The sequence below is a fragment of the Schistocerca serialis genome, chromosome 6 (assembly GCF_023864345.2).
Source record: "Schistocerca serialis cubense isolate TAMUIC-IGC-003099 chromosome 6, iqSchSeri2.2, whole genome shotgun sequence".
NCBI lineage: Eukaryota > Metazoa > Arthropoda > Insecta > Orthoptera > Acrididae > Schistocerca > Schistocerca serialis.
The window spans coordinates 218,113,464-218,135,246 of record NC_064643.1 but is presented as its reverse complement, the minus strand read 5'-3'; the positions used below and the strand labels follow the sequence as shown (position 1 = coordinate 218,135,246).

Below are 21,783 nucleotides of genomic sequence, written 5' to 3'. Positions count from 1 at the left end.
AAAGATGATTTACTTACCTTGTATTTCTCAAAGCATATGAAGACATAGAAAAAATAAGCATCAAGAAACAGAGTCCAGCTATCACAATGATAACAATGATGGAGTCAGAGCAGTGACTAGGTTGCTTCTGCATAGTGTCACATGGCAATGTGTCTCCAAGTGCAACTGGGCTAGGTTGCTGCTGCCAGCCATCCTATATTGTGGCAGCAGAGAGTGCCTGTAGTACAGAGCCACTGGAAGTGTGGCTCAGTGGACATAATCCATTGGGTCCAGCGGATACCACATGACCACTATGAGCATCTGACACAGACTTGCAATTTTGTTCCTTTGATGCCCATGGGATTGTGCCGATATGTAATACCACATCCTTCCCTCCGAACCTCCTCGACATCATTTTTGTAGGGTAGATGGGCGAATGATCATGGTGGGGACAGCTGGATGCAGGTACCAGTGAGGAGACAGGAGCCAAAACTGGGGCTGATGCTGAGCTCCCGTCCATGCCCTGGCATACACCCTGAGCCCACTCAGAAATACTGACCAAAAAACAGAGCAGAAGGCACACACCTACATCTAGTGGCAGAGCAGCAAACAAAGAGGGAGGCATTTCAGTGACTGAGGGACCTGAGGCGGCATTTGTGGGACATCTGCCAGGAAGAGGGGCCCAACCCCAGATGATGGTGGCTGTTGAGACAGCAACACCGTGAAATGGCGTCGACTTCCATCGGCTCCTGGACCAACGCCCACAGGAGCCAGTTGCAGTGAGGGCTGTTGCAGCCAGGCAGTCATGGAGTTTGAAAGCACAAAGCCTGCAACAGGATCACGCAGTTCACAAGGACAAATTTCATTCTGGTGGCATGAAAGCAATTCTCTCAGACCATGCAGGAGAAACAAAGAGCATCCAATATGTGCCCCACTACCAATGCTTCCGTCCACTATACAGTCATTAGTTTGAAATTTTGCCTGTCTGAGTACAGTGGGCACTGCCCCTGTGACCGTTGCTGCAACTAAAGCAAGGTGTGGCGTCACCATCAATGTAACATCTCCACCAGTGATGGTCTATCATATTGCTGAGAGCAGTTGGAAGCCAAGAAGAGCAACAGAGCTGGATCCTGTGTGCAGGAGGAACGAAGGTTGTCTATCTGTTGCTTAAAACTGTCGCGCAAAGCATTCAACTTCGCCATTGGATTGCAGGTGGAACGGTGCACTCATAATGTACCTAATGCTAGAGGTGGGGCTGAACTGTTCAACCTCGAAGGCAACAAATTGAGATCTGTTGTCAGTCACAATCGCTTTAGGCAATCCCTCGAGGCGTAAGATCAACAACAAAACTTGGATTGTGGAACGAGCCTTAGTAGAGTGTATAGGAACCACAAAGGGAAATTTGTTGAAAGCGTCATCGACAATTGGCCAACATGTATCCCTTTGTTGTCACCAGATGTTGTGTATGACTGTGTACACAACAGTAAGGAGAGGTGGTCTACACAGTGGTGTGGCAAATTTCATCATAGGATAGATGGATAGGAGCAGAAATGATTAGCAAGCAAGTTAACATGTATAGAGAAGATTTACTCACCTTGTATTTCTCTGAGCCTAGAAAGACTCGATAAAAATAAGAAGCAAGAAACAGAGTCCAGTTATAATAACAGTAACAAGAATGGAGTCAGATCAGCATCCAGGCGGCTTCTGCATAATGTTGCATGGTGATGTGGCTTCGAGCACAAGTGGGCTGTGTTACTGCCCCCGCCATCTTATATTGTGATGACAGAGGGTGCCCCAAGTGCAGAGCCACTGGAAGTGTGGCTCAGCAGATGTGCTCTGTTGAGTCCACTGGATCCCGTGCGACTACTGTAGGCATCAGTGGGAAACTCGCAATTCCGTTGCTATGACACCCATAGGGTATAAATATGTGATACCACACTTGACACAGTCACTTTCTTTCTCTGATTCTGAGCTACAACAGCTTTTCTTAATTCCAAGTCTGGAAGTACAAGGCAAGTGTTTTAAGTAAGTACCATTTTGAAATGAAAATAAAAGAAGTAGACTTATTTTAGCCGTAATTTCCACCAATATTAAGGCACTTACGATGTCATGCAACCAGCTTTTGAGTATTGTCCTTGTAGAAACCTGCTACCTGATTAGGCGACAGTTGCATAAAGCACTCTTCATTACACTTGTGGAAACTTGCCACATAATGTTGAAATCATAAAGCATTTGTTCTCTCTCACTTTTTCATCAACTTTCTGCACCAAATTGTCAGTATTTACTGAAGGTCACCAAATTCGTTCCTCATCATGCACATTTTTATGACCATCCGTAAAAGCTCTGTCCCATTTCTGTACCATCCCATCACTCATAATGTTTTCCCCATACACTTAACTGATCTGATGATGAATTTCAGCCATTTTTACACCTGTAGCACTAAGAAAACAAATCACAGCTTGTACTTCAGAGGCAGCAGAATTCTCAATCGTAGGAGGTATTTCAAATACAAACAAACGTAAACACGGAGGATTATTGGTGGGCATAATGTAGAAAAGTAGATTAAACTATAGTCTTTCATGTAAAAATGAAATTGCTTACAAATGTCTATTTGTTTATTTTAATTTCAAAATGATACTTGTTTAAAAAATACATCTCGTATTATGAAACTCGGCACAAAATGCACTGTGTGTAATGTTGTAGGGTCTTTCTGTCTTTCGGAATTTACTGACTTACCTCTGTGAGTTTTCTTAGAACTACAGCTTGCCCTGCAGTGTCATATAATGTGGTTCTTCCTGAAAACACTGTTTAAAAGAAAGGTTGCACTCTAAGTGTCAGAAGGCTACATAAAACATTCTATTTCCTGCTGAAAAGAGGTTCTTTATTATAGATCCAATTGAAATTACTGAATAAACCAGGTTCTGGTCAAAAATATATGTGCTCTTTCCTGTTTTAGTGCTACACATGCTGCCGCCAAGTCTGCCTTAACACTGTTCTTTACATAAAACACATTTGCTCATAGTTTGCACCATCAAATTCACACACATTCCCTCAGTAGTAGCAAGCATAAGAATGGAACTCAAGGCCTGCTGTCTAACAATCCATAACTTTTAACAATTAATAAAGGTTTTGAAAGTTTAGCAATGAATCTCAAGTTTAGAATGCTGTCCCAATATTACACAGTGCACCAGTATTAAGAAATATGAAGTTTGGAATTACAGCAGTATAGCACAGCTTTATGAATGTAAAAAGCTCAGATGACAGGTCAGCAAAGGAGAGAAAGTTGAAAAGTCGGAAGAATATATAAAGTGTGTATAAAGGTGCAAACAATATTACAGAAAGAGAAGTGGAAGTGGGTGAAGATGAGATAGGAGATATGGTACTAAAAGAGTAACTTGATGGGGCACTGAAATACAGAAGTGAAAACAAGGCCTCTGGAGTAGGTGACGTTCTGCAGGATTATTTACACACTTGGGAGATCCATGACAGAAGTATCACCAAGTGATTAAGATATGTGAGACAGAAGAAATACTCAGAGTTTAAGGAGCATTTATAAGGGGCATTCAAAAAGAAACAAGCCAGATCCACAAACCAGTAACAGGGGGGTAATATCATGGCAGGTGTAACGAGGTGTGGTTGTGAGCAGAATGTGGAAGTTCACAGCCCGCCACTAGAGGGCATGCGTGTACATCACATGACTATACAGAGCTAGCAGCAGCATGCATTAATCATCCAATGCTGCCAGTCGCATTGCAAACAGTGATATGGAGGTGTCAAAAGAAGAGCAAAGAGGTGTTAATAGTTTTCTGACAGCAAAAGGAGTAGGAGGAACAGATGTTCATCGATGAATGTCACAAGTGTACGGTGAGCACTGCATGTCCCTTGCAAGAGTCAAGGTGTGACAAAAGCACTTCAGGGAAGGATAGGTGTCGTTACCCGATGATGCACGGTCTGGAGCACCACACTGCGTTTCCAATGACATCGTCCAGATGGTGGATGCACTTATTACCCAGGACCACCGAGTGACAGTGACAGCCATGGTCGGATTGAGCATCATAAGTGTTCACAGCATCATGAAGGAATGATTGCACATGCGTAAAGTGTGTGCCCTATGGCTGCCCCACAGTCTTCAACCACACCAGGAAGCATGTTGACTGGCCCACTGCCTTGCTCATCTTCAGCGCTATGCTCGGGAAAGGAATGCGTTCCTGGCATTTCTGGTGACTGGAGATGAGTCATGGTGTCATCACTTAGAACCAGAATCAAAACGACAAAGTCTCCAGTGGAAGCATCCAGGATCACCGCCACCAAACAAAGCCAAGGCCATCCAGACGAGTGCAGGAAAAGTTATGCTGGCATTATTCTTTGACCAAGATGGCCCCCTTCTGATTCTTCCTGCAGTGAGTGCCCAGTGTTACTTGCAAACCTTGACCACCCTTATCCAAGAGATCAAATCAAAACGACCAGGTGATCTCACCTGTGGGATCATTCTGCTTCATGACAATGCAAAGTGTCATACTGCCAACACAGTCGCAGCACTGCTGCAGAAATTCAGATAGGAGGTTCTCGACCACCCTCCATACAGTCCGGACCTCTCTCCCTGTGATTAAGCAATTTTTGGTCCCCTTAAAAAGGCTCTGAGGGGCAAATGATTCACCATGGATGATGATGTCCAGCTGTACGTGCAGAACTGGTTAACATCACAGCCCCAGGAATTTTATAAGACAGCCATTCACCACCTTTTGTCACAGTGGGACAAGTCTCTCAACAGCCAGGGTCAATACTTAACATACAGGTACTGGTTTCTGTAATGATGCCTCTGGCTCATTTCTTTTGGAATGCCCCTTATATTAATTCCAAAGAGGTAGTTGCTGATACCACCAGCTTTATAAGTCATATTTGCTAAATGTTGACACAAATTATGTACAGAAGAGTGGTAAAACTGACAGAAGCCAGCTTCAGGGAAGATCATTTTGGGTTCCAGAGAAATGTAGGAACATATGAGGCAATACTAACCACACGACTTATCCCAGTAGACAGCCATATCTATGATAACAGCATTTGTAGATTCAGAGAACATGGTTGACAATTTTGACTGTACTACACTCTTAGAAATTTTGAAGGTAGCAGGGATAAAATACAGGGTGTGAAAGGTTATTCGTAACTTTCACAGAAACCAGGTTGCAGTAATAGGAGTCAAAAGACATGTAAGTAAAGCAATAGTTGGGAGGGTGTGAGACAGGGCTGTAACCTATCCCCTATGTTATTCAATCTGTTCATTGAGCAAGCTGTGAAGGAAACCAAGGAATAATTTGGAAAGAGAATTGAAGTTCAGGGAGAAGAAATAAAAATGTTGAGGTTTGCCAATGACATTGTAATTCTTTCAGAGAGAGAGAACAACATTTGAATGAAATGGATAATGTTCGAAGAAAGATTTATGATTAATGTCATTAAAAAGGTGGTACAATGATATTGGAATGTAGTTGTATTAAATCAGGTAATGTTGTAGGAACTAGATTAGGGAATGAGGCACTAAAAGTAAAAGATGAATTTGCTATTTTGGGCAGTAAAATAATTGATGATGGTTGATGATGGCCAAAGTAGAGAGGATATAAAATGCAGACTGCCAAAAACAAGAAACATATTTCTGGAAAACAGAAATTTGTAATCTCTAATATCAATATAAGTATTAGGAAGTCTTCTGAATGTATTTGTCTGGAGTATAGCCTTATATGGAAGTGAAATGTGGTCTAAAGGAATTCAGACAAGAAGAGAATAGAAGATTTTGAAATGTGATACTACATAAGAATGTTGAAGATATGGTGGGTAGAGCGGACAACTGAAGGGGGGAGGGGGGGTACGGAATTGAATTGGGAAAAAAACAGATACAAGATACAACTTGACTAAAAGAAGGAATTTATCGGTGGGGGCACATCCAGACGCACCAAAGAACTAACGTTTTATAGTCAAGGGAAGTGGGGGGGGGGGGGGGGGGGGGGGGGGGGGGGGAGGGGGGGGGGGGGGGGGGGGGGGGGGGGTGCGGGGTGGGGGAGTGATTGTAGGAGATCAAGGCTCAAACACAGAATGCGTTTGCAAATCAATGTAGGTTGCAGTAATTACTCCTAGGTAAAGAGGCTTACACAGAATAGAGTAGCGTGGAGAATTGCATCAAACCAGTCTCCAAACTGAAGAGCACAACAACAAATGATGACATTTATTATGACTCTTTCTTTCTGTCCTAAGTCTTAATTGCAGTATTCACCTCTCTTTCCCCATAGTGTATTTCTCACAATGTCCGTAACTGTGGGCTGTGAAGCTGGCACAGTACTTAACAATGAACCATGTCTGACCTATACTTTCTGCTGCCTCCCTGTTCATCTGTGTCTAAACTTGGCTTCAATGCATGGGTCTGACTGACCAGCCTTTCCATTTTAACTTTCCCCCAATCTACTCCTTTCTCCTCCCCAATGAAGGAAGTGCTAGTTCTGGAAGCTAGGTAATCTCTTTCACAGCAAGTACTACTGATTTCACATCCTGAAGATAAGTATTTGCCATTGTTGTTATCATTTATAATACAACTATCTGAGAAAGACAGCATTGCCCAGGTATTTATTTATTCCATTCTTTTATTAGTTGATCTCCTGTTCCATCCTCTCCCTGTCCATCTCCTCCTTTTCCCTTTCTCTACGCACCTCCTCCCCCCCCCATCTCTCTAACCATCCCCTTTCTCTTTATCTGCCTCCTCTCTCTCTCTCTCTCCACCTTCTCTACCCCGCCTTTGTCCACCTCCTCTCTCTTCCTCCCCCTTTCTTTGTCAATCTGCTCCTCCCTCTTTGCTTCTTCTCCCTCTGTCCATCTACTCCCCCCCCCCCCCCCCCCCTCTCATCTGCTCCTTTCCACTCTCTCCACCCCGTTCTCCCCCCCTCCCTGTTCATATCCTCCTCTTTCCTTTCTCTGTTCATCTCCTTCTCTTCCCTCTCTCTGTCCATTTCCCCCTCCCCTATTTCTATATTTCTATCCATCTCATCCTCCTCCTATCTGTGGCTATCTCCTCTTTCCCTAACACATATTTAACATCTTTTACAAGTATTTGTACATGTATTTCACCTGAATGTCTAACAAATTTTGCCCTGCAGTTAGATTTTCAGACAGTTTAATGTTTATGACAACATATCTCCTGAACTATGATGTAATTTTGGAGTTACATCCAGTGATATATGTGCCTACTGTCAGCAAAATATGTTGCGAATAGAGTTATCAGTAAAGAAGTAATAAATTAAAACACCACGCGTGATTTAGCAGTTTCTCACGCATCTCAGTGTTTATGGCGTCAAATCTCCTGAACTGTGTGGCATACAATAATGTGTTTTTCTAGGTATATTCAGTGGCATATGTGGATACTGGCTTCGAAATGTGTTATGAATAGAGTTAGTAGTAAAGAAGTAATAAATTAAAACATGCTGTTTCATGTGGCAGCTTTACTTCATAAACAGTGAAAATGTAGTAAGGGACAAACTTTTTTCATTTCATCATTTTGTGGGGGTCATCAGTGAGAACAAGTTTCATAAAGCTTTGGCATTATGTGTAAAGCTTGTGTTTAAGTGCTCTCATTCTCAAAAACTGGATAGCTAAGGTGTGCGTATTTTCGTGTCATGGGCTATGATGCTTTTTCATGCCACCTCCACCCCTTTGATAGCTGGATGGTTCTTGCCCCCATAGTGATTCTTTCCAGACAGTAAATGATACGTGTACCAAGTTTGGTTGAAATTGGCCCATTTGTTTAGGTGGAGATGTGGAACATACTTACATGTGTATGTACATCCATTTTATAATTTGTATGGATTTAAATTTCTGGAGCATAGACAACTGTTCTCCAGTGTTCCTCTTTCTCCATTCTCCCCACCCTCTCCCTCCCTCCTCTCTCTCCCTCCCCCTCTCTCTCCCTCCCCCTCTCTCTCCCTCCCCCTCTCTCTCCCTCCCCCTCTCTCTCCCTCCCCCTCTCTCTCCCTCCCCCTCTCTCTCCCTCTCCCTCTCTCTCCCTCCCCCTCTCTCTCCCTCCCCCTCTCTCTCTCCCTCCCCCTCTCTCTCCCTCCCCCCTCTCACCCTCCCCCCTCTCTCCCTCCCCCTCTCTCTCCCTCCCCCTCTCTCTCCCTCTCCCTCCCTCCCCCTCTCTCTCCCCTCCCCCTCTCTCTCCCTCTCCCTCTCTCTCCCTCCCCCTCTCTCTCCCTCCCCCTCTCTCTCCCTCCCCCTCTCTCTCCCTCCCCCTCTCTCTCCCTCCCCCTCTCTCTCCCTCCCCCTCTCTCTCCCTCCCCCTCTCTCTCCCTCCCCCTCTCTCTCCCTCCCCCTCTCTCTCCCTCCCCCTCTCTCTCCTTCCCCCTCTCTCTCCCTCCCCCTCTCTCTCCCTCCCCCTCTCTCTCCCTCCCCCTCTCTCTCCCCCCCCCCCTGTGGGTTCGGGGGTTAGAATAGGCCCGCGGTATTCCTGCCTGTCGTAAGAGGCGACTAAAAGGAGTCTCACATGTTTCGGCCTTATGTGACGGTCCCCTCTCGGGTTTGACCTCCATCTTTCTAAATTTATCCGAAGAGCGAGCCAATTGGGGAAGGGCGCCTTACATGGTGCACTGTATCCGTCGTGCAATTAGACCTTTAGCCGGATTTCTCGTCGTTGCAATGGTGTTCTGCTCGTTTTCGATCTCTTGGGCGAGGATACGTCCCTGGGTGCGATTACCATGCTGCCCTCTGCAGTGTTTCTTTTCACTGCAACGACGACCTTGGACATTTTTGCACCTAAGATCCAGCACGGTAGCCAGCCCGTTGTGGTGGGGCCGCCATGTACCCTCTTGGTTGTAGCCCCCTGACAACACAGGGATCGCTCTACTGATGCCTGTGCCGTTAACTCCCCACGTATGCCAAGGAGTAGATGCCTATCCTCCTGGGGTATCGGGACTCCCGGCAACGGCCATCCTGCCAGGTGGCCTTTGCTGTGCCTGGGTGGCGCCCGTGGGGAGGGCCCTTGGTCGGAGTAGGTGGCATCAGGGCGGATGACCCGCAATGAAGCGTGGTACATCATCTCTCGCTGGCGGCCAGCCGCCAGCAGTCTCTAAGCGTTCTCGGGCTCAATTTAATGCTCAGAAGTACGATCTGAAAACGTTCCCCTCCCTGGCCACGCCGTGGGAAGAGCGTAAGTCTCAGGATGGAGGTAACAGTTATTCGCCCCGATTCTTAGTTTGTACGAGAGCTGATGGGGAGTCATTTCTCTCCACAAAGCCTCAGTTCTTTGTCGAGCATTTAGAGGACAAGTTTGGGGAGGTGGAGGGCTTGTCTAAAATGCGCTCTGGGTCAGTACTGATACAAACGGCATCCTCCGCCCAGTCACGCAGGTTGCTTGCTTGTGACAAGTTGGGGGATGTTAACGTTACTATTACACCACATAAGAGTTTAAATATGGTCCAGGGTGTTATTTTCCATAGGGACCTCCTTTTGCAGTCTGATGACGAGCTGCGCGCCAACTTAGAACGTAGAGGTGTTCATTTCGTCCGGCACGTTCATCGGGGTCCGAGGGACAATCAGGTTGCTACCGGTGCCTTCATCTTGGCCTTCGAGGGTGATACGTTACCGGAAAAGGTCAAGGTGATGGTCTACCGATGTGACGTCAAACCCTATATCCCTCCCCTGATGCGGTGCTTCAAGTGCTGGAAGTTCGGCCATATGTCTTCCCGCTGCACTTCCAGCCTCACATGTCGAGATTGCGGACGCCCATCTCATCCCGATACTCCATGTGCCCCGCCTCCCATCTGCGTCAACTGCGGGGAGCAGCATTCACCTTGCTCGCCAGACTGCAAAGTCTTTCAGAAAGAGCGCAAAATCATGGAATATAAGACCCTGGACCGGCTGACCTATACTGAGGCCAAGAGGAAATATGACAGACTCCATCCTGTGAGAATGACATCATCTTATGCAGCTGCTACAACACCTGTGCTAGCCCCATCAGTTTCGAGGCTTCCAGCCAGCTCGATAAGCAGTAAGACTCCTCCTGCCCCCTTGCCACCGGGTTGCTCCTGCGCCACCTACCTCAGGGGCAACACCATCCCCCCCACCAGGGACGTCCGTCCCTGCTTCTAAGCCGGAGAAGTGTCCAACTTCTTCGGCTTCTCACGCTCGCAAGGGGTCCCTCGGGTCCCTACCTTCCCAGGTTTCCACCAGTGGGAAGGCTGACGACCGCCAGTGGCGTAAGTGCCCGCAATCAGCTGGTCGACGGGCTTCACGATCCTCCTCAGTCCCGGAGACTGAATCGGTGAAGCCCTCCCAGCCAGTTAAACCCAAGGAGCAGCGTGAGAAATCAAAGAAGAAGAGCTCTAAGCCCAAGGAACTCGCGGTAGCAGCCACCCCACCGCCACCTTCCAGATCTGCGTCTGAGGAAGAGGTGGAGATCCTGGCGTCCGCTGAGGACCTCGATCTCGCCGGTCCCTCAGACGCCATGGATAGGGCTAGCACGGGTGCTCAATCGGAGGCAGCAGGTGACCCAGCGGCGTAATCTGCCTTCCCAGTCCCGTCACGCCTTTGTCCGCCATGGACACTGCCATCCTCCAGTGGAACTGCAGCGGTTTCTTCCACCATTTAGCTGAGCTCCGCCAACTTCTCAGCCTTCACCCTTTCTTCTGCATTGCTCTCCAGGAAACTTGGTTTCCAGCGATGCGAACCCCCGCCCTCCGTGGCTATCGGGGTTATTATAAGAACCGAGCAGCTTATGAAAGGGTGTCTGGTGGCGTCTGCATATATGTCCTTCACACTCTGCACAGCGAGTCTGTCCCTCTCCAGATGCCTTTAGAGGCTGTCGCTGTACGCGTGTGGACGCCACAGGCTGTTACCGTCTGCAGTCTTTACATTCCACCGGATGGTGATGTCTCGCAGCCTGTCCTGGCTGCACTGGTCGCCCAATTGCCGCCACCTTTCTTGCTATTGGGCGACTTCAACGCCCATAACCCTCTGTGGGGTGGGTCAGTGGCCACAGGTCGGGGCGCCATCGTTGAGCATTTCTTGTCGCAGCTCGATCTCTCGCTGTTAAATGATGGTGCCTTCACACACTTCAGTGTGGCGCATGGCACCTACTCCGCCATTGACCTTTCCATCTGTAGCCATAGCCTCTTACCATCTGTCCAATGGAGTGTGCATGACGACCTGTGTGGTAGTGACCACTTTCCGCTCTTTTTGTCACTACCACAGCGTCACTCTTCTCATAGCCCTAGCAGATGGGCTATGAATAAGGCTGACTGGGATTTGTTCTCCTCCACTGCCTCTTTTGAGCCTCTCTCTACTGATGACATTGATGCGGTGGTTCAATCGGTCACCACCGGAATCGTTACTGCCGCCGAATCTGCCATTCCCCGTTCTTGTGGGTCCCCTCGGCGGAAGGCTGTGCCTTGGTGGTCGCCTGAGATCGCTGAAGCGATTAAAGATCGCCGGCGGGCGCTCCAGCGTCACAAGCGACATCCCTCCTTAGCCCACCTTATCGCCTTCAAATGGCTGCGTGCGCGGGCCCGCCTCCTTATCCGCCAAGGCAAGAAGGAGTGCTGGGAGCGGTATGTGTCCACCATTGGCCTCCATGTCACTCCCTCGCAGGTCTGGGCCAAGATTCGACGCGTCTACGTCTATCGGACCCCTGCCAGCGTCCCTGCGCTCTCACTGAATGGAGCCGTTTGTACTGACTCCGATGTCATTGCAAATCGCTTAGCAGAGCATTTTGCTATGAGTTCCGCTTCTGCGAATTACCCCCAGGCCTTCCGCTCCATTAAAGAGCGGCTGGAACGTCGGAGCCTTTCGTTTCGCACCAACCACCCGGAATCTTACAATGCTCCATTCAGTGAGTGGGAATTTCGCAGTGCCCTAGCTGCTTGCCCTGATACCGCTCCCGGGCCAGATGGCATCCACTGTCAGATGCTGAAACACCTTTCAGTGGACTGCCAGCGGCGCCTTCTCGATCTTTACAACCGTCTTTGGGTCGAGGGGGAGTTTCCGTCGCAATGGCGGGAAGGCATTGTCATCCCCGTTTTGAAACCTGGACAGACCCCTCTGGAGGTGGACAGCTACCGTCCCATTAGCCTCACCAACGTTCTTTGTAAGTTGCTTGAACGGATGGTGAGCCGGCGCTTGCATTGGGTACTGGAGTCTCGGGGCCTTCTGGCTCCGTCTCAGGGTGGGTTCCGTAAAGGCCGCTCCGCCACCGACAATCTGGTGAGCCTGGAGTCGGCCATCCGTACTGCTTTTGCCCGCCGTCAGCACCTGGTCGCTGTCTTTTTCGACATGCGGAAGGTGTATGATACGACATGGCGTCATCACATTCTTTCTACACTTCATGGATGGGGTCTTCGGGGTCCTCTGCCGATTTTTATCCGCAATTTTCTGTCGTGTCGTACCTTCCGCGTGCAAGTCGCGGCCTCGTATAGTTCCTCCTACGTCCAGGAGAACGGTGTGCCACAGGGCTCTGTTTTTAATAGCCATTAACGGGCTTGCTGCGGCCGTGGGAAATTCTGTCTCCGCTTCCCTGTATGCTGACGACTTCTGCCTTTACTACAGCTCTACTGGCATTGCAGCTGTTGAACGTCAGCTACAGGGCGCTATCCGTAAGGCGCAGTCTTGGGCTGTAGCGCATGGGTTTCAGTTTTCAGCAGCCAAGACCCGCGTTATGCATTTCTGCCGGCGCCGAACAGTCCATCCTGAGCCGCGGCTTTATCTTGCCGACGAACTCCTTGCTGTGGTGGAGACCCACAGGTTTTTGGGGGTGGTTTTCGATGCCCGGTTGACTTGGCTGCCTCATATCCGGCAGCTGAAACAGACATGTTGGCGGCATCTAAACGCTCTGAGATGCTTGAGCCACACCCGCTGGGGCGCTGACCGCTCTACCCTGTTGCGGCTCTACCAGGTGTTAATCCAGTCCCGTCTGGATTATGGGAGCCTGGCTTATGGCTCAGCATCCCCATCTGCGTTACGGGTGCTGGACCCAATTCTCCACAGTGGGATACGCCTTGCCACTGGTGCTTTCCGCACCAGCCCTGTGGACAGCGTACTAGTGGAGGCAGGTGTACCTCCACTGCGGGTACGACGCCAACAATTACTGGCTGCTTATGCTGCCCATGTTTTTAGTTTGCCCGGGCATCCAAATTACCATGTCCTGTTCCCGCAGTCGGTCGTCCATCTGCCGGACCGTCGGCCCCGGTCGGGTTGTCCGATCGCCGTACGCGTCAAGGAGCTTCTCTGCGGGCTTGGGTTTTTCCCTGTTCCGCCTCCTTTCCAGGCGCCTCTGCGTACACCCCCGTGGTGTGTTCCTCGCCCTTGCCTTCGGCTCGACTTGGCACAGGGCTCGAAGGACTCGGTCCCTCCAGAGGCCTTCCGCCGCCGCTTTTATTCCATCCTTGCCACGTATCAGGGCTCTGGAATTGTTTACACCGACGGTTCGATGGTTGCTGGTCATGTTGGGTATGCGCTAACTCTAGGGGACCATTCCGAACAACGGTCCTTGGCGGCTGGCTGCAGCGTTTACACTGCTGAGCTAGTCGCCATCTTTTGGGCCCTAGAGTATATCCGCTCCTGCTCAGGTGAGTCCTTCGTGATCTGTAGCGATTTCCTGAGTGGTTTACGAGCTCTCGACCAGTGTTTTCCTCGTTCTCGTCTGGTGATGGCTATCCATGAGTCCCTGCATACTCTTGCGCGTTGCGGCCGCTCTGTGGTCTTTGTGTGGACCCCCGGTCATGTCGGTATCCCGGGCAATGAACATGTTGACCGCCTGGCGAAAGAGGCCACGTGTAAACCATCTCTGGATGTTGGCATCCCAGAGACTGATTTGCGGGCAGTCCTCCGCCGAAAAGTTTTTGCGCTTTGGGACGCTGAATGGCGCGATCGGAATACACCCAATAAACTCCGTGCCATTAAGGAGACGACGACTGTGTGGCGGTCATCCATGCGAGCCAACCGCAGGGACTCCGTCGTCCTTTGTCGGCTCCGCATTGGCCACTCCCGCTAACACACAATTGTTTCCTGCGCCGGGAGGACCCTCCTCTGTGTCGCTGTGGGGCAGCTTTGACAGTGGCCCACATTCTGTTGGCCTGCCCCCTTTTAGCTGTGGTCAGGCAGACATTTGCGCTGCCTGATACGCTTCCTGCCCTTTTAACAGACGACTCCACTATGGCTGACTTAGTTTTACGTTTTATTCGGGCAGGGGGATTTTATCATTTAATCTGAGTGTTTCTGTTTTATTTTATTGTTTTGTGTTGATTCTGGCCTTTGGCCTATGATTTTAAACTGATTTTTTAATGTGTTTCTCAGTGGTTGGCTTTTCCTTTTTTATTTCTATGGTCGGTCAACCACCGTCACACTCTGTGTGGTTTTAGTTCGTTTTGTCTTGCCTTTGTCTCAGTTTCTCTTGTTCTGTATCGTCTGTGATCTCTTCTGTTCCTCGTTTTTATTCTCTGTGGGTGTTCTTTGTCTTTGGAAAAAGGGACCGATGACCATAGCAGTCTGGTCCCTTTAATCCCCCAAACCAACCAACCATCTCTCCCTCCCCCTCTCTCTCCCTCCCCCTCTCTCTCCCTCCCCCTCTCTCTCCCTCCCCCTCTCTCTCCCTCCCCCTCTCTCTCCCTCCCCCTCTCTCTCCCTCCCCCTCTCTCTCGCTCACCCCTCTCTCGCTCACCCCTCTCTCGCTCACCCCTCTCTCGCTCACCCCTCTCTCGCTCACCCCTCTCTCGCTCACCCCTCTCTCGCTCACCCCTCTCTCGCTCACCCCTCTCTCGCTCACCCCTCTCTCGCTCACCCCTCTCTCGCTCACCCCTCTCTCGCTCACCCCTCTCTCCCTCCCCCTCTCTCCCTCCCCCTCTCTCCCTCCCCCCTCTCTCCCTCCCCCCTCTCTCCCTCCCCCCATCTCCCCCTCCCCCCATCTCCCCCTCCCCCCATCTCCCCCACCCCCCATCTCCCCCTCCCCCCATCTCCCCCACCCCCCATCTCCCCCTCCCCCATCTCCCCCTCCCCCATCTCCCCCTCCCCCATCTCCCCCTCCCCCATCTCCCCCACCCCCCCATCTCCCCCTCCCCCCCATCTCCCCCTCCCCCCATCGCCCCCTCCCCCCCATCTCCCCCTCTCCCCCATCTCCCCCTCCCCCCCATCTCCCCATCTCCCCCCTCTCCCCCATCTCCCCCCTCTCTCCCCCTCCCCCCTCTCTCCCCCTCCCCCCTCTCTCCCCCTCCCCCCTCTCTCCCCCTCCCCCTCTCTCCCCCTCCCCCCTCTCTCCCCCTCCTCCCTCTCTCCCCCTCCTCCCTCTCTCCCCCTCCTCCCTCTCTCCCCCTCCTCCCTCTCTCCCCCTCCTCCCTCTCTCCCCCTCCTCCCTCTCTCCCCCTCCCCCCTCTCTCCCCCTCCCCCCTCTCTCCCCCTCCCCCCTCTCTCCCCCTCCCCTCTCTCTCCCCCTCCCCCTCTCTCCCCCTCCCCCTCTCTCCCACTCCCCCCTCTCTCCCCCTCCCCCCTCTCCCCCCTCCTCCCTCTCCCCTCCCTCCTCCCTCTCTCCCCCTCCCCCTCTTACCCTCCCCCCTCTCTCCCCCTCCCCCCTCTCCTCCTCCCCCCTCTCTCCCCCTCCCCCCTCTCTCCCCCTCCCCCCTCTCTCCCTCCCCCCTCTCTCCCCCTCCCCCCTCTCTCCCCCCCTCTCTCCCTCCCCCCTCTCTCCCTCCCACCTCTCTCCCTCCCCCCTCTCTCCCTCCCCCCTCTCTCCCTCCCCCCTCTCTCCCTCCCCCCTCTCTCCACCCCTCTCTCCCTCCCCCTCTCTCTCCCCCTCCCACTCTCCCCCCTCCCCCCTCTCCCCCCCTCCCCCCTCTCCCCCACCCCCCTCTCCCCCCCCTCCCCCCTCTCCCCCCCTCCCCCCTCTCTCCCCCTCCCCCCTCTCTCCCCCTCCCCACTCTCTCCCCCTCCCCACTCTCTCCCCCTCCCCCTCTCTCTCCCTCCCCCCTCTCTCTCCCTCCCCCTCTCTCTCCCTCCCCCTCTCTCTCCCTCCCCCCTCTCCCTCCCCCCTCTCCCTCCCCCCTCTCTCCCTCCCTCCCCCTCTCTCCCCCTCCCTCCCCCCTCTCTCCCCCTCCCTCCCCCTCTCTCCCCCTCCCTCCCCCCTCTCTCCCCCTCCCTCCCCCTCTCTCCCCCTCCCTCCCCCCTCTCCTCCCCCTCCCTCCCCCCCTCTCTCCCCCTCCCTCCCCCCTCTCTCCCCCTCCCTCCCCTCTCTCTCCCCCTCCCTCCCCCCCCTCTCTCCCCCTCCCTCCCCCCTCTCTCCCCCTCCCTCTCCCCTCTCTCCCCCTCCCCCCTCGCAGGCTCTCCCCCTCCCCCTCGCAGGCTCTCCCCCTCCCCCTCGCAGGCTCTCCCCCTCCCCCTCGCAGGCTCTCCCCCTCCCCCTCGCAGGCTCTCCCCCTCCCCCTCGCAGGCTCTCCCCCTCCCCCTCGCAGGCTCTCCCCCTCCCCCTCGCAGGCTCTCCCCCTCCCCCTCGCAGGCTCTCCCCCTCGCAGGCTCTCCCCCTCGCAGGCTCTCCCCCTCGCAGGCTCTCCCCCTCGCAGGCTCTCCCCCTCGCAGGCTCTCCCCCTCGCAGGCTCTCCCCCTCGCAGGCTCTCCCCCTCGCAGGCTCTCCCCCTCGCAGGCTCTCCCCCTCGCAGGCTCTCCCCCTCGCAGGCTCTCCCCCTCGCAGGCTCTCCCCCTCGCAGGCTCTCCCCCTCGCAGGCTCTCCCCCTCGCAGGCTCTCCCCCTCCCCCCTCTCTCTCCCCCTCCCCCCTCTCTCTCCCCCTCCCCCCTCTCTCTCCCCCTCCCCCCTCTCTCTCCCCCTCCCTCCCCTCTCTCTCCCCCTCCCTCCCCTCTCTCCCTCCCCCCTCTCTCTCTCTCCCTCCCCCCTCTCTCCCTCCCCCCTCTCTCTCTCTCCCTCTCTCTCTCTCCCTCCCCCCTCTCTCCCTCCCCCCCCTCTCTGTCTCCCCCCCCCCTCTCTCTCTCTCTCTCTCTCTCTCTCTCTCTCTCTCTCTCTCTCTCTCTCTCTCTCTCTCTCACACACACACACACACACACACACACACACACACTCATGTGTGCACATGTGTATAATTTATCACTTTTTTTGTATGTTGCAGAGCCATCCACATCTAATTCTCATCAATAGTTTTTGACGTTAAATTTGGATCTAGTTGGTGTGAAGCATAGATGTGACTTGAGACACCACAAGTCTCTTCATTACAGTCAATCAACTATTTGTGGATCAGCTGTATTCTGCTATCTGCTGGTGTTATAATTCATATATAACAAGAGACTGTGTAACACCAAAGTATTAATTTCTGTATGGTTATATCCAGTTGAAATATTTATTTGTAAAACTGTATAATATTTTCATCTTTGTTGACATACTTGCTGGGTTCCACGTACAAAGCAAAGTGCACCTTGGACCTCGAAAATTCATATTTAATCTGTGTTTAGACAGTGTTCACTCATTCATATTATGCATGGTTTTATTATGTGGCATGTTCAATGATTTTATACAAGATTTTGTTCCTGGATATGAGAATATTCAGAATATTATTAACTAATAAGATATTGTTTATAAATTGGAATGAAACAATAGTTTGTGTTAGTATAATTCATTGTCATTTCCACTTTAATGGTGGACGTGATTAGTGACAGTGCTTATCACCTCAGTCTATTATGTAAATAACAAGAAATAATGATGATGTATGTTATGCTCGAAGTGTCACAAATCACATTTGTGTGTGTGTGTGTGTATGTGTGTGTGTTTTTTCTTTTTTTTTTTTTTTTAATTTTGTGTTAAGGTTGTTTAATAATGTTGTCTTTAAACATGAATATTTCTACTTTGTGTTTATATCTATTAGTTTCTTGAGAAGTAACAATTGTGTGCCAACTGTAATTAACTGTGATAGATTTAAAGTAAATTGTTATGAATTCCTTTCAAGAATTGTGGATTAGTTGGCCATTACGTGAAAAATTACAAAATACATAACTATACAAATAGTTTATCATGTGTCTGTCAGTTGTAAAATAAAATATTTATGATGATGATGATAGTATCTCAGATTGGATGGAGAGAATATAAAACAGCACATATGACAACAGAAAAGGGTGGTATATTTCTTGTTAGAATAGTTTTAGTGTAGCTTTTGTTGCAGAACATGTTCACATATATGTAGACTGCTGCTGTCAATGTTAGTTTCAATAAAATTCTTCTGAATTTGTTACAGTGTCATGTCATAATTTGTTATGTAAACCAATGTTTCAGCCATGTTTCAACATATGAAATGTGTTCAGAAAGTAATGGTATTTTTTTTAAATTTTGCAGGCTTTATAGATCTGATTTCCAAAAATTGTTTTTAATCTTGTTGGTACACGTTTCTGATGTACATTTGCATGCTCAGCTGTTTTGACTATTTAGTTTATTGTTGGCAGTCGAAGAGGTATGTGGTTTTGCCTGCATAGCAAATTTTTACTTTCAAAACCAATAGGTCAAAGACTTTGCATTAAACTTTGTTTGAAAAATGGAATAAAGTGCAATACTGCGTATGAAATACTGACTGTGCCTTTTGGTGAATCTCCTATGAGTAAGACAAGAGTTTACACGTGCTACGAACATTTCCAAGGGGGTTGAGAAGACATTGAAGACAATGGCCACCCTAGCACATAAATTACTGGTGACAGAATGAAAGAAGTAAAGCAAATGGTTCTGGAAAATTGTTGAATCACCATTAGAGAGGTTGCTAATAAAGTCAACAGTGAACCAGAACTTCTAAAGAAGGCTACAACAGGTGACAAAACATGGGTGTACTGGTATGATGTTGAAACCAAGGCCAGATTGTCCCAAACTACCTATATAAAGGTTCTTCTCACTTTTTTCTTCAATTACAATGGGATAGTGCATCATAATCATACAGTCAAGAAGGAATACTACCTGGATGCTATGTGCAGTTTGTGTGAAGCAGTCTGAATATTAAATGGCCACAATTGTGACAAAACTATTCATGGAAATGGCATCACAAAAATGCTCCTCCTCACATTTCAATGCTTGTTTGTGATTTTTTGACAAAAGACAAAACTGTTTAGTCACTTGTGCCTTCGTATTCACTGGACGTAGCCCCCTGTGACTTCTTTCTATTCCTGAAGCTGAAGAGAACCATGAAAAGGCATTGTTTTACTACTATTGATGAGATAAAAAAACAGAGTTGCTGAAGGAACTAACACCATAACGAAAAGTGAGTTCTAGAAGTGCTTCCAAGATGGAAAAAGGGCTAGCACAAGTGTATTTTATATGAGGGGAATTACTTTGAAAGGGTTCAAAGTTGATATTGATGAATAAATAAAGAATCTGTAAGAAAAACAAACATTCATATTACTTTTTGATCACACCTTGTGTAACATTTTTTGATGGTCACCTGCAGCATTGATTTACATCACGAAGTGGTCACAAAACTGGGAGAATTTTTTTGAAACAGAAAAAATACTTTGTTACTGACTGCATTACACATTAACAATCACTTGAGTTCACAGTCGCCTGTTACCTTCATGGAAGATAATATTTGTAGTATGTATAGAACTCGTGTGCCTCTGTGTAGAGCTAAATGCTTTGCGAATTGGTGTGCTGAGTCAGTCATGACTGTTCAGCTTTAACAAACCAAACAATTTATATGAGGTTTTGATCAGTGATGAGTGGTCTATTACTGTAAGCTCTAAATGTGCTTCAATGACTACAGTTTGTAAAAGGGACAAAACAAAAGCTTAGATTGGAGAAGGCTGGAAAGGAATTGGCCATCTTTTTATTGCCTGGGAAATAACTTTAACCTGTTTAAAGAAATGAAACTTCCTAGCAGATTAAAATTGTGTTCTGGATCAAGACTCGAGCCTCGGCCTTTACCTTCAGCAGGTAGATGCTCTACTGGCTGAGCTATCCAAGCATGGCCCACAACCATCCCTCAAAGCTTTGCTTCTGGCAGTACTTCTGCTACCTCCCAATATTCACCAAAGTTACTCTCTGTGCCTTGCAGGAGGACCGACGGAAGTGAAGCTGTGGGGGTGGGTTGTGAGTTACGCTTGGATAGCTCAGACAGTGGAGCACATGTTCACAAAAGGCAAAGGTCCCAGTTTCAATTCCTGGTCCAGCATACAGTTTCAATCTGCCAGGAAGTTTCAGAACAGTGCACACTCTGCTGCAGAGTGAAAATTCATTCTGGAATTTATGGGAATCAGGGAATACTTAAATCTGAATGACCAGACAATAAATGGAACCATTGTTATCCAAAATACGAACAATAAATCCCACTGGATGAACAGTAGGGCTGTGAACACTAATAAACAAAGTATGGGATGTGTGATCTAATATGTGATTTACTATACACATACAGCCTGATATATGAAAATTGCAAAATGTTTTCTAAAAGCTTTGGACATTCAATTAATTTTGGAAATAATACCAGTGCTGCATACATGTAGTCTGTTCTTTATATATTTACTCACTGCCTGACTAAAAAAGTCAAGCACCAAGGAGGGGTGGAGAAAATGAGATGAATCTTCACAGGTTGAGGTGGTATTTGATGTTATTTCAGTGTTAAAAATATGAGTCAGATTTACAAAGAACTAGGCAGTACGAGTTCACTTATCAGTATGTTTATGAGCTCACTTATCAGTATGTTGTTGCATATAGCCTGGATGCAAGCACTGATTCCATTGGGAAGGGTATTATACAGCTATCATATTCTCTGCTAAGGGAAACTGGAGCACAGCTGTTGTAACTGGTCCTTGATATTCTGGATACTGGCACAGGCATAGATTTGACGTCTGAACTGGTCCAATGCATGTTATATCTGGGACATATATGAGGATTTTGCTGGCCACTACAATACCTTAACATCACACAGACAGTTCATAGAACACATGTCGTATGGGTGAGCAGTGTCCTGTTGAGAAGTAGCACCAAGGTCAAGTGGCTGTCATATTCCACCCTCAGCGACTGTAACTCGTAGATACTGCTTCTCAGTTAGGGCTGGTGTTATCCAGCCTTACCTTCAACCAATTACTGGCCAGGAGACTCCACCACTTGAATAGAATATGCAGAATGATTTTTGCCAGCTGAACTGAGAGTTTATACGTTCCCTCGGAACAGGTACATTGTCGCAGGAGGCTGACCCCTGTCACTTACTCGACTGTGGAAATGCCGCATGCTACACCGTGTACCAATATGGCAAGCTACTTGTGACAGAATGCGGCATTTTTGGTAGCTTGCTGACAGGTTGCACCTGTGATATTACAGTGTCCAGCTGCAGAATTGTGACTGTTATGCAACTGCACATAACTTGAATGGTTACAAGGACTTGCTTGCAGCTTAGCCCACTTCATTGGGAAGGAAATTTCACTGGCTCTCTTTGCTTTGTTATTGCTCGTGTAACAACTTATATATGAGATAAAATATGTTGCTATGAAAAGAGCCCTGAAATTCTTTTTAGGGATGCTGTGCTGTGGCTTTCTTTGGATCATTAATTTTCAACAAAACAAACTATATTATGTTCTTATTATTCTGGATCTGGCTTTCTACTAAAGGAACATTGTTTCATTACTGTAACTCACTATAAAGTTCAGCATATCTTCCTTACTTTACAGTTATTTAAAAGGTTACTGAAAATTATTTCATTATCAATACTGATGTTACAGTACGCAATGTTTGTTCAACATCAAAATTTTGCAGTGGATTTCTGTTAACAATAAAACACCAATAAGTATCACAACTAACACGAGAACATGAGACTATTATCAGAGAAA

General features: G+C 49.0%; 2 protein-coding genes across 2 annotated transcripts in view; both read left to right on the top strand.

Moving 5' to 3' along the window:
- The window catches only part of LOC126483748 (E3 ubiquitin-protein ligase PPP1R11), an 81,978-nt gene extending 63,760 nt beyond the window's left edge, over positions 1–18,218 (top strand). The window contains exon 4 of the mRNA XM_050106890.1: positions 17,106–18,218. Within this exon, the coding sequence (XP_049962847.1) occupies positions 17,106–17,134 (29 nt within the window). The 3' untranslated portion in view covers positions 17,135–18,218. The remainder of the gene's footprint in view (positions 1–17,105) is intronic.
- Positions 1–21,783, top strand: part of LOC126483742 (pre-mRNA-splicing factor syf1 homolog) — a 553,324-nt gene that overhangs the window by 178,089 nt on the left and 353,452 nt on the right. The gene's annotated exons all lie outside the window — the stretch shown is intronic.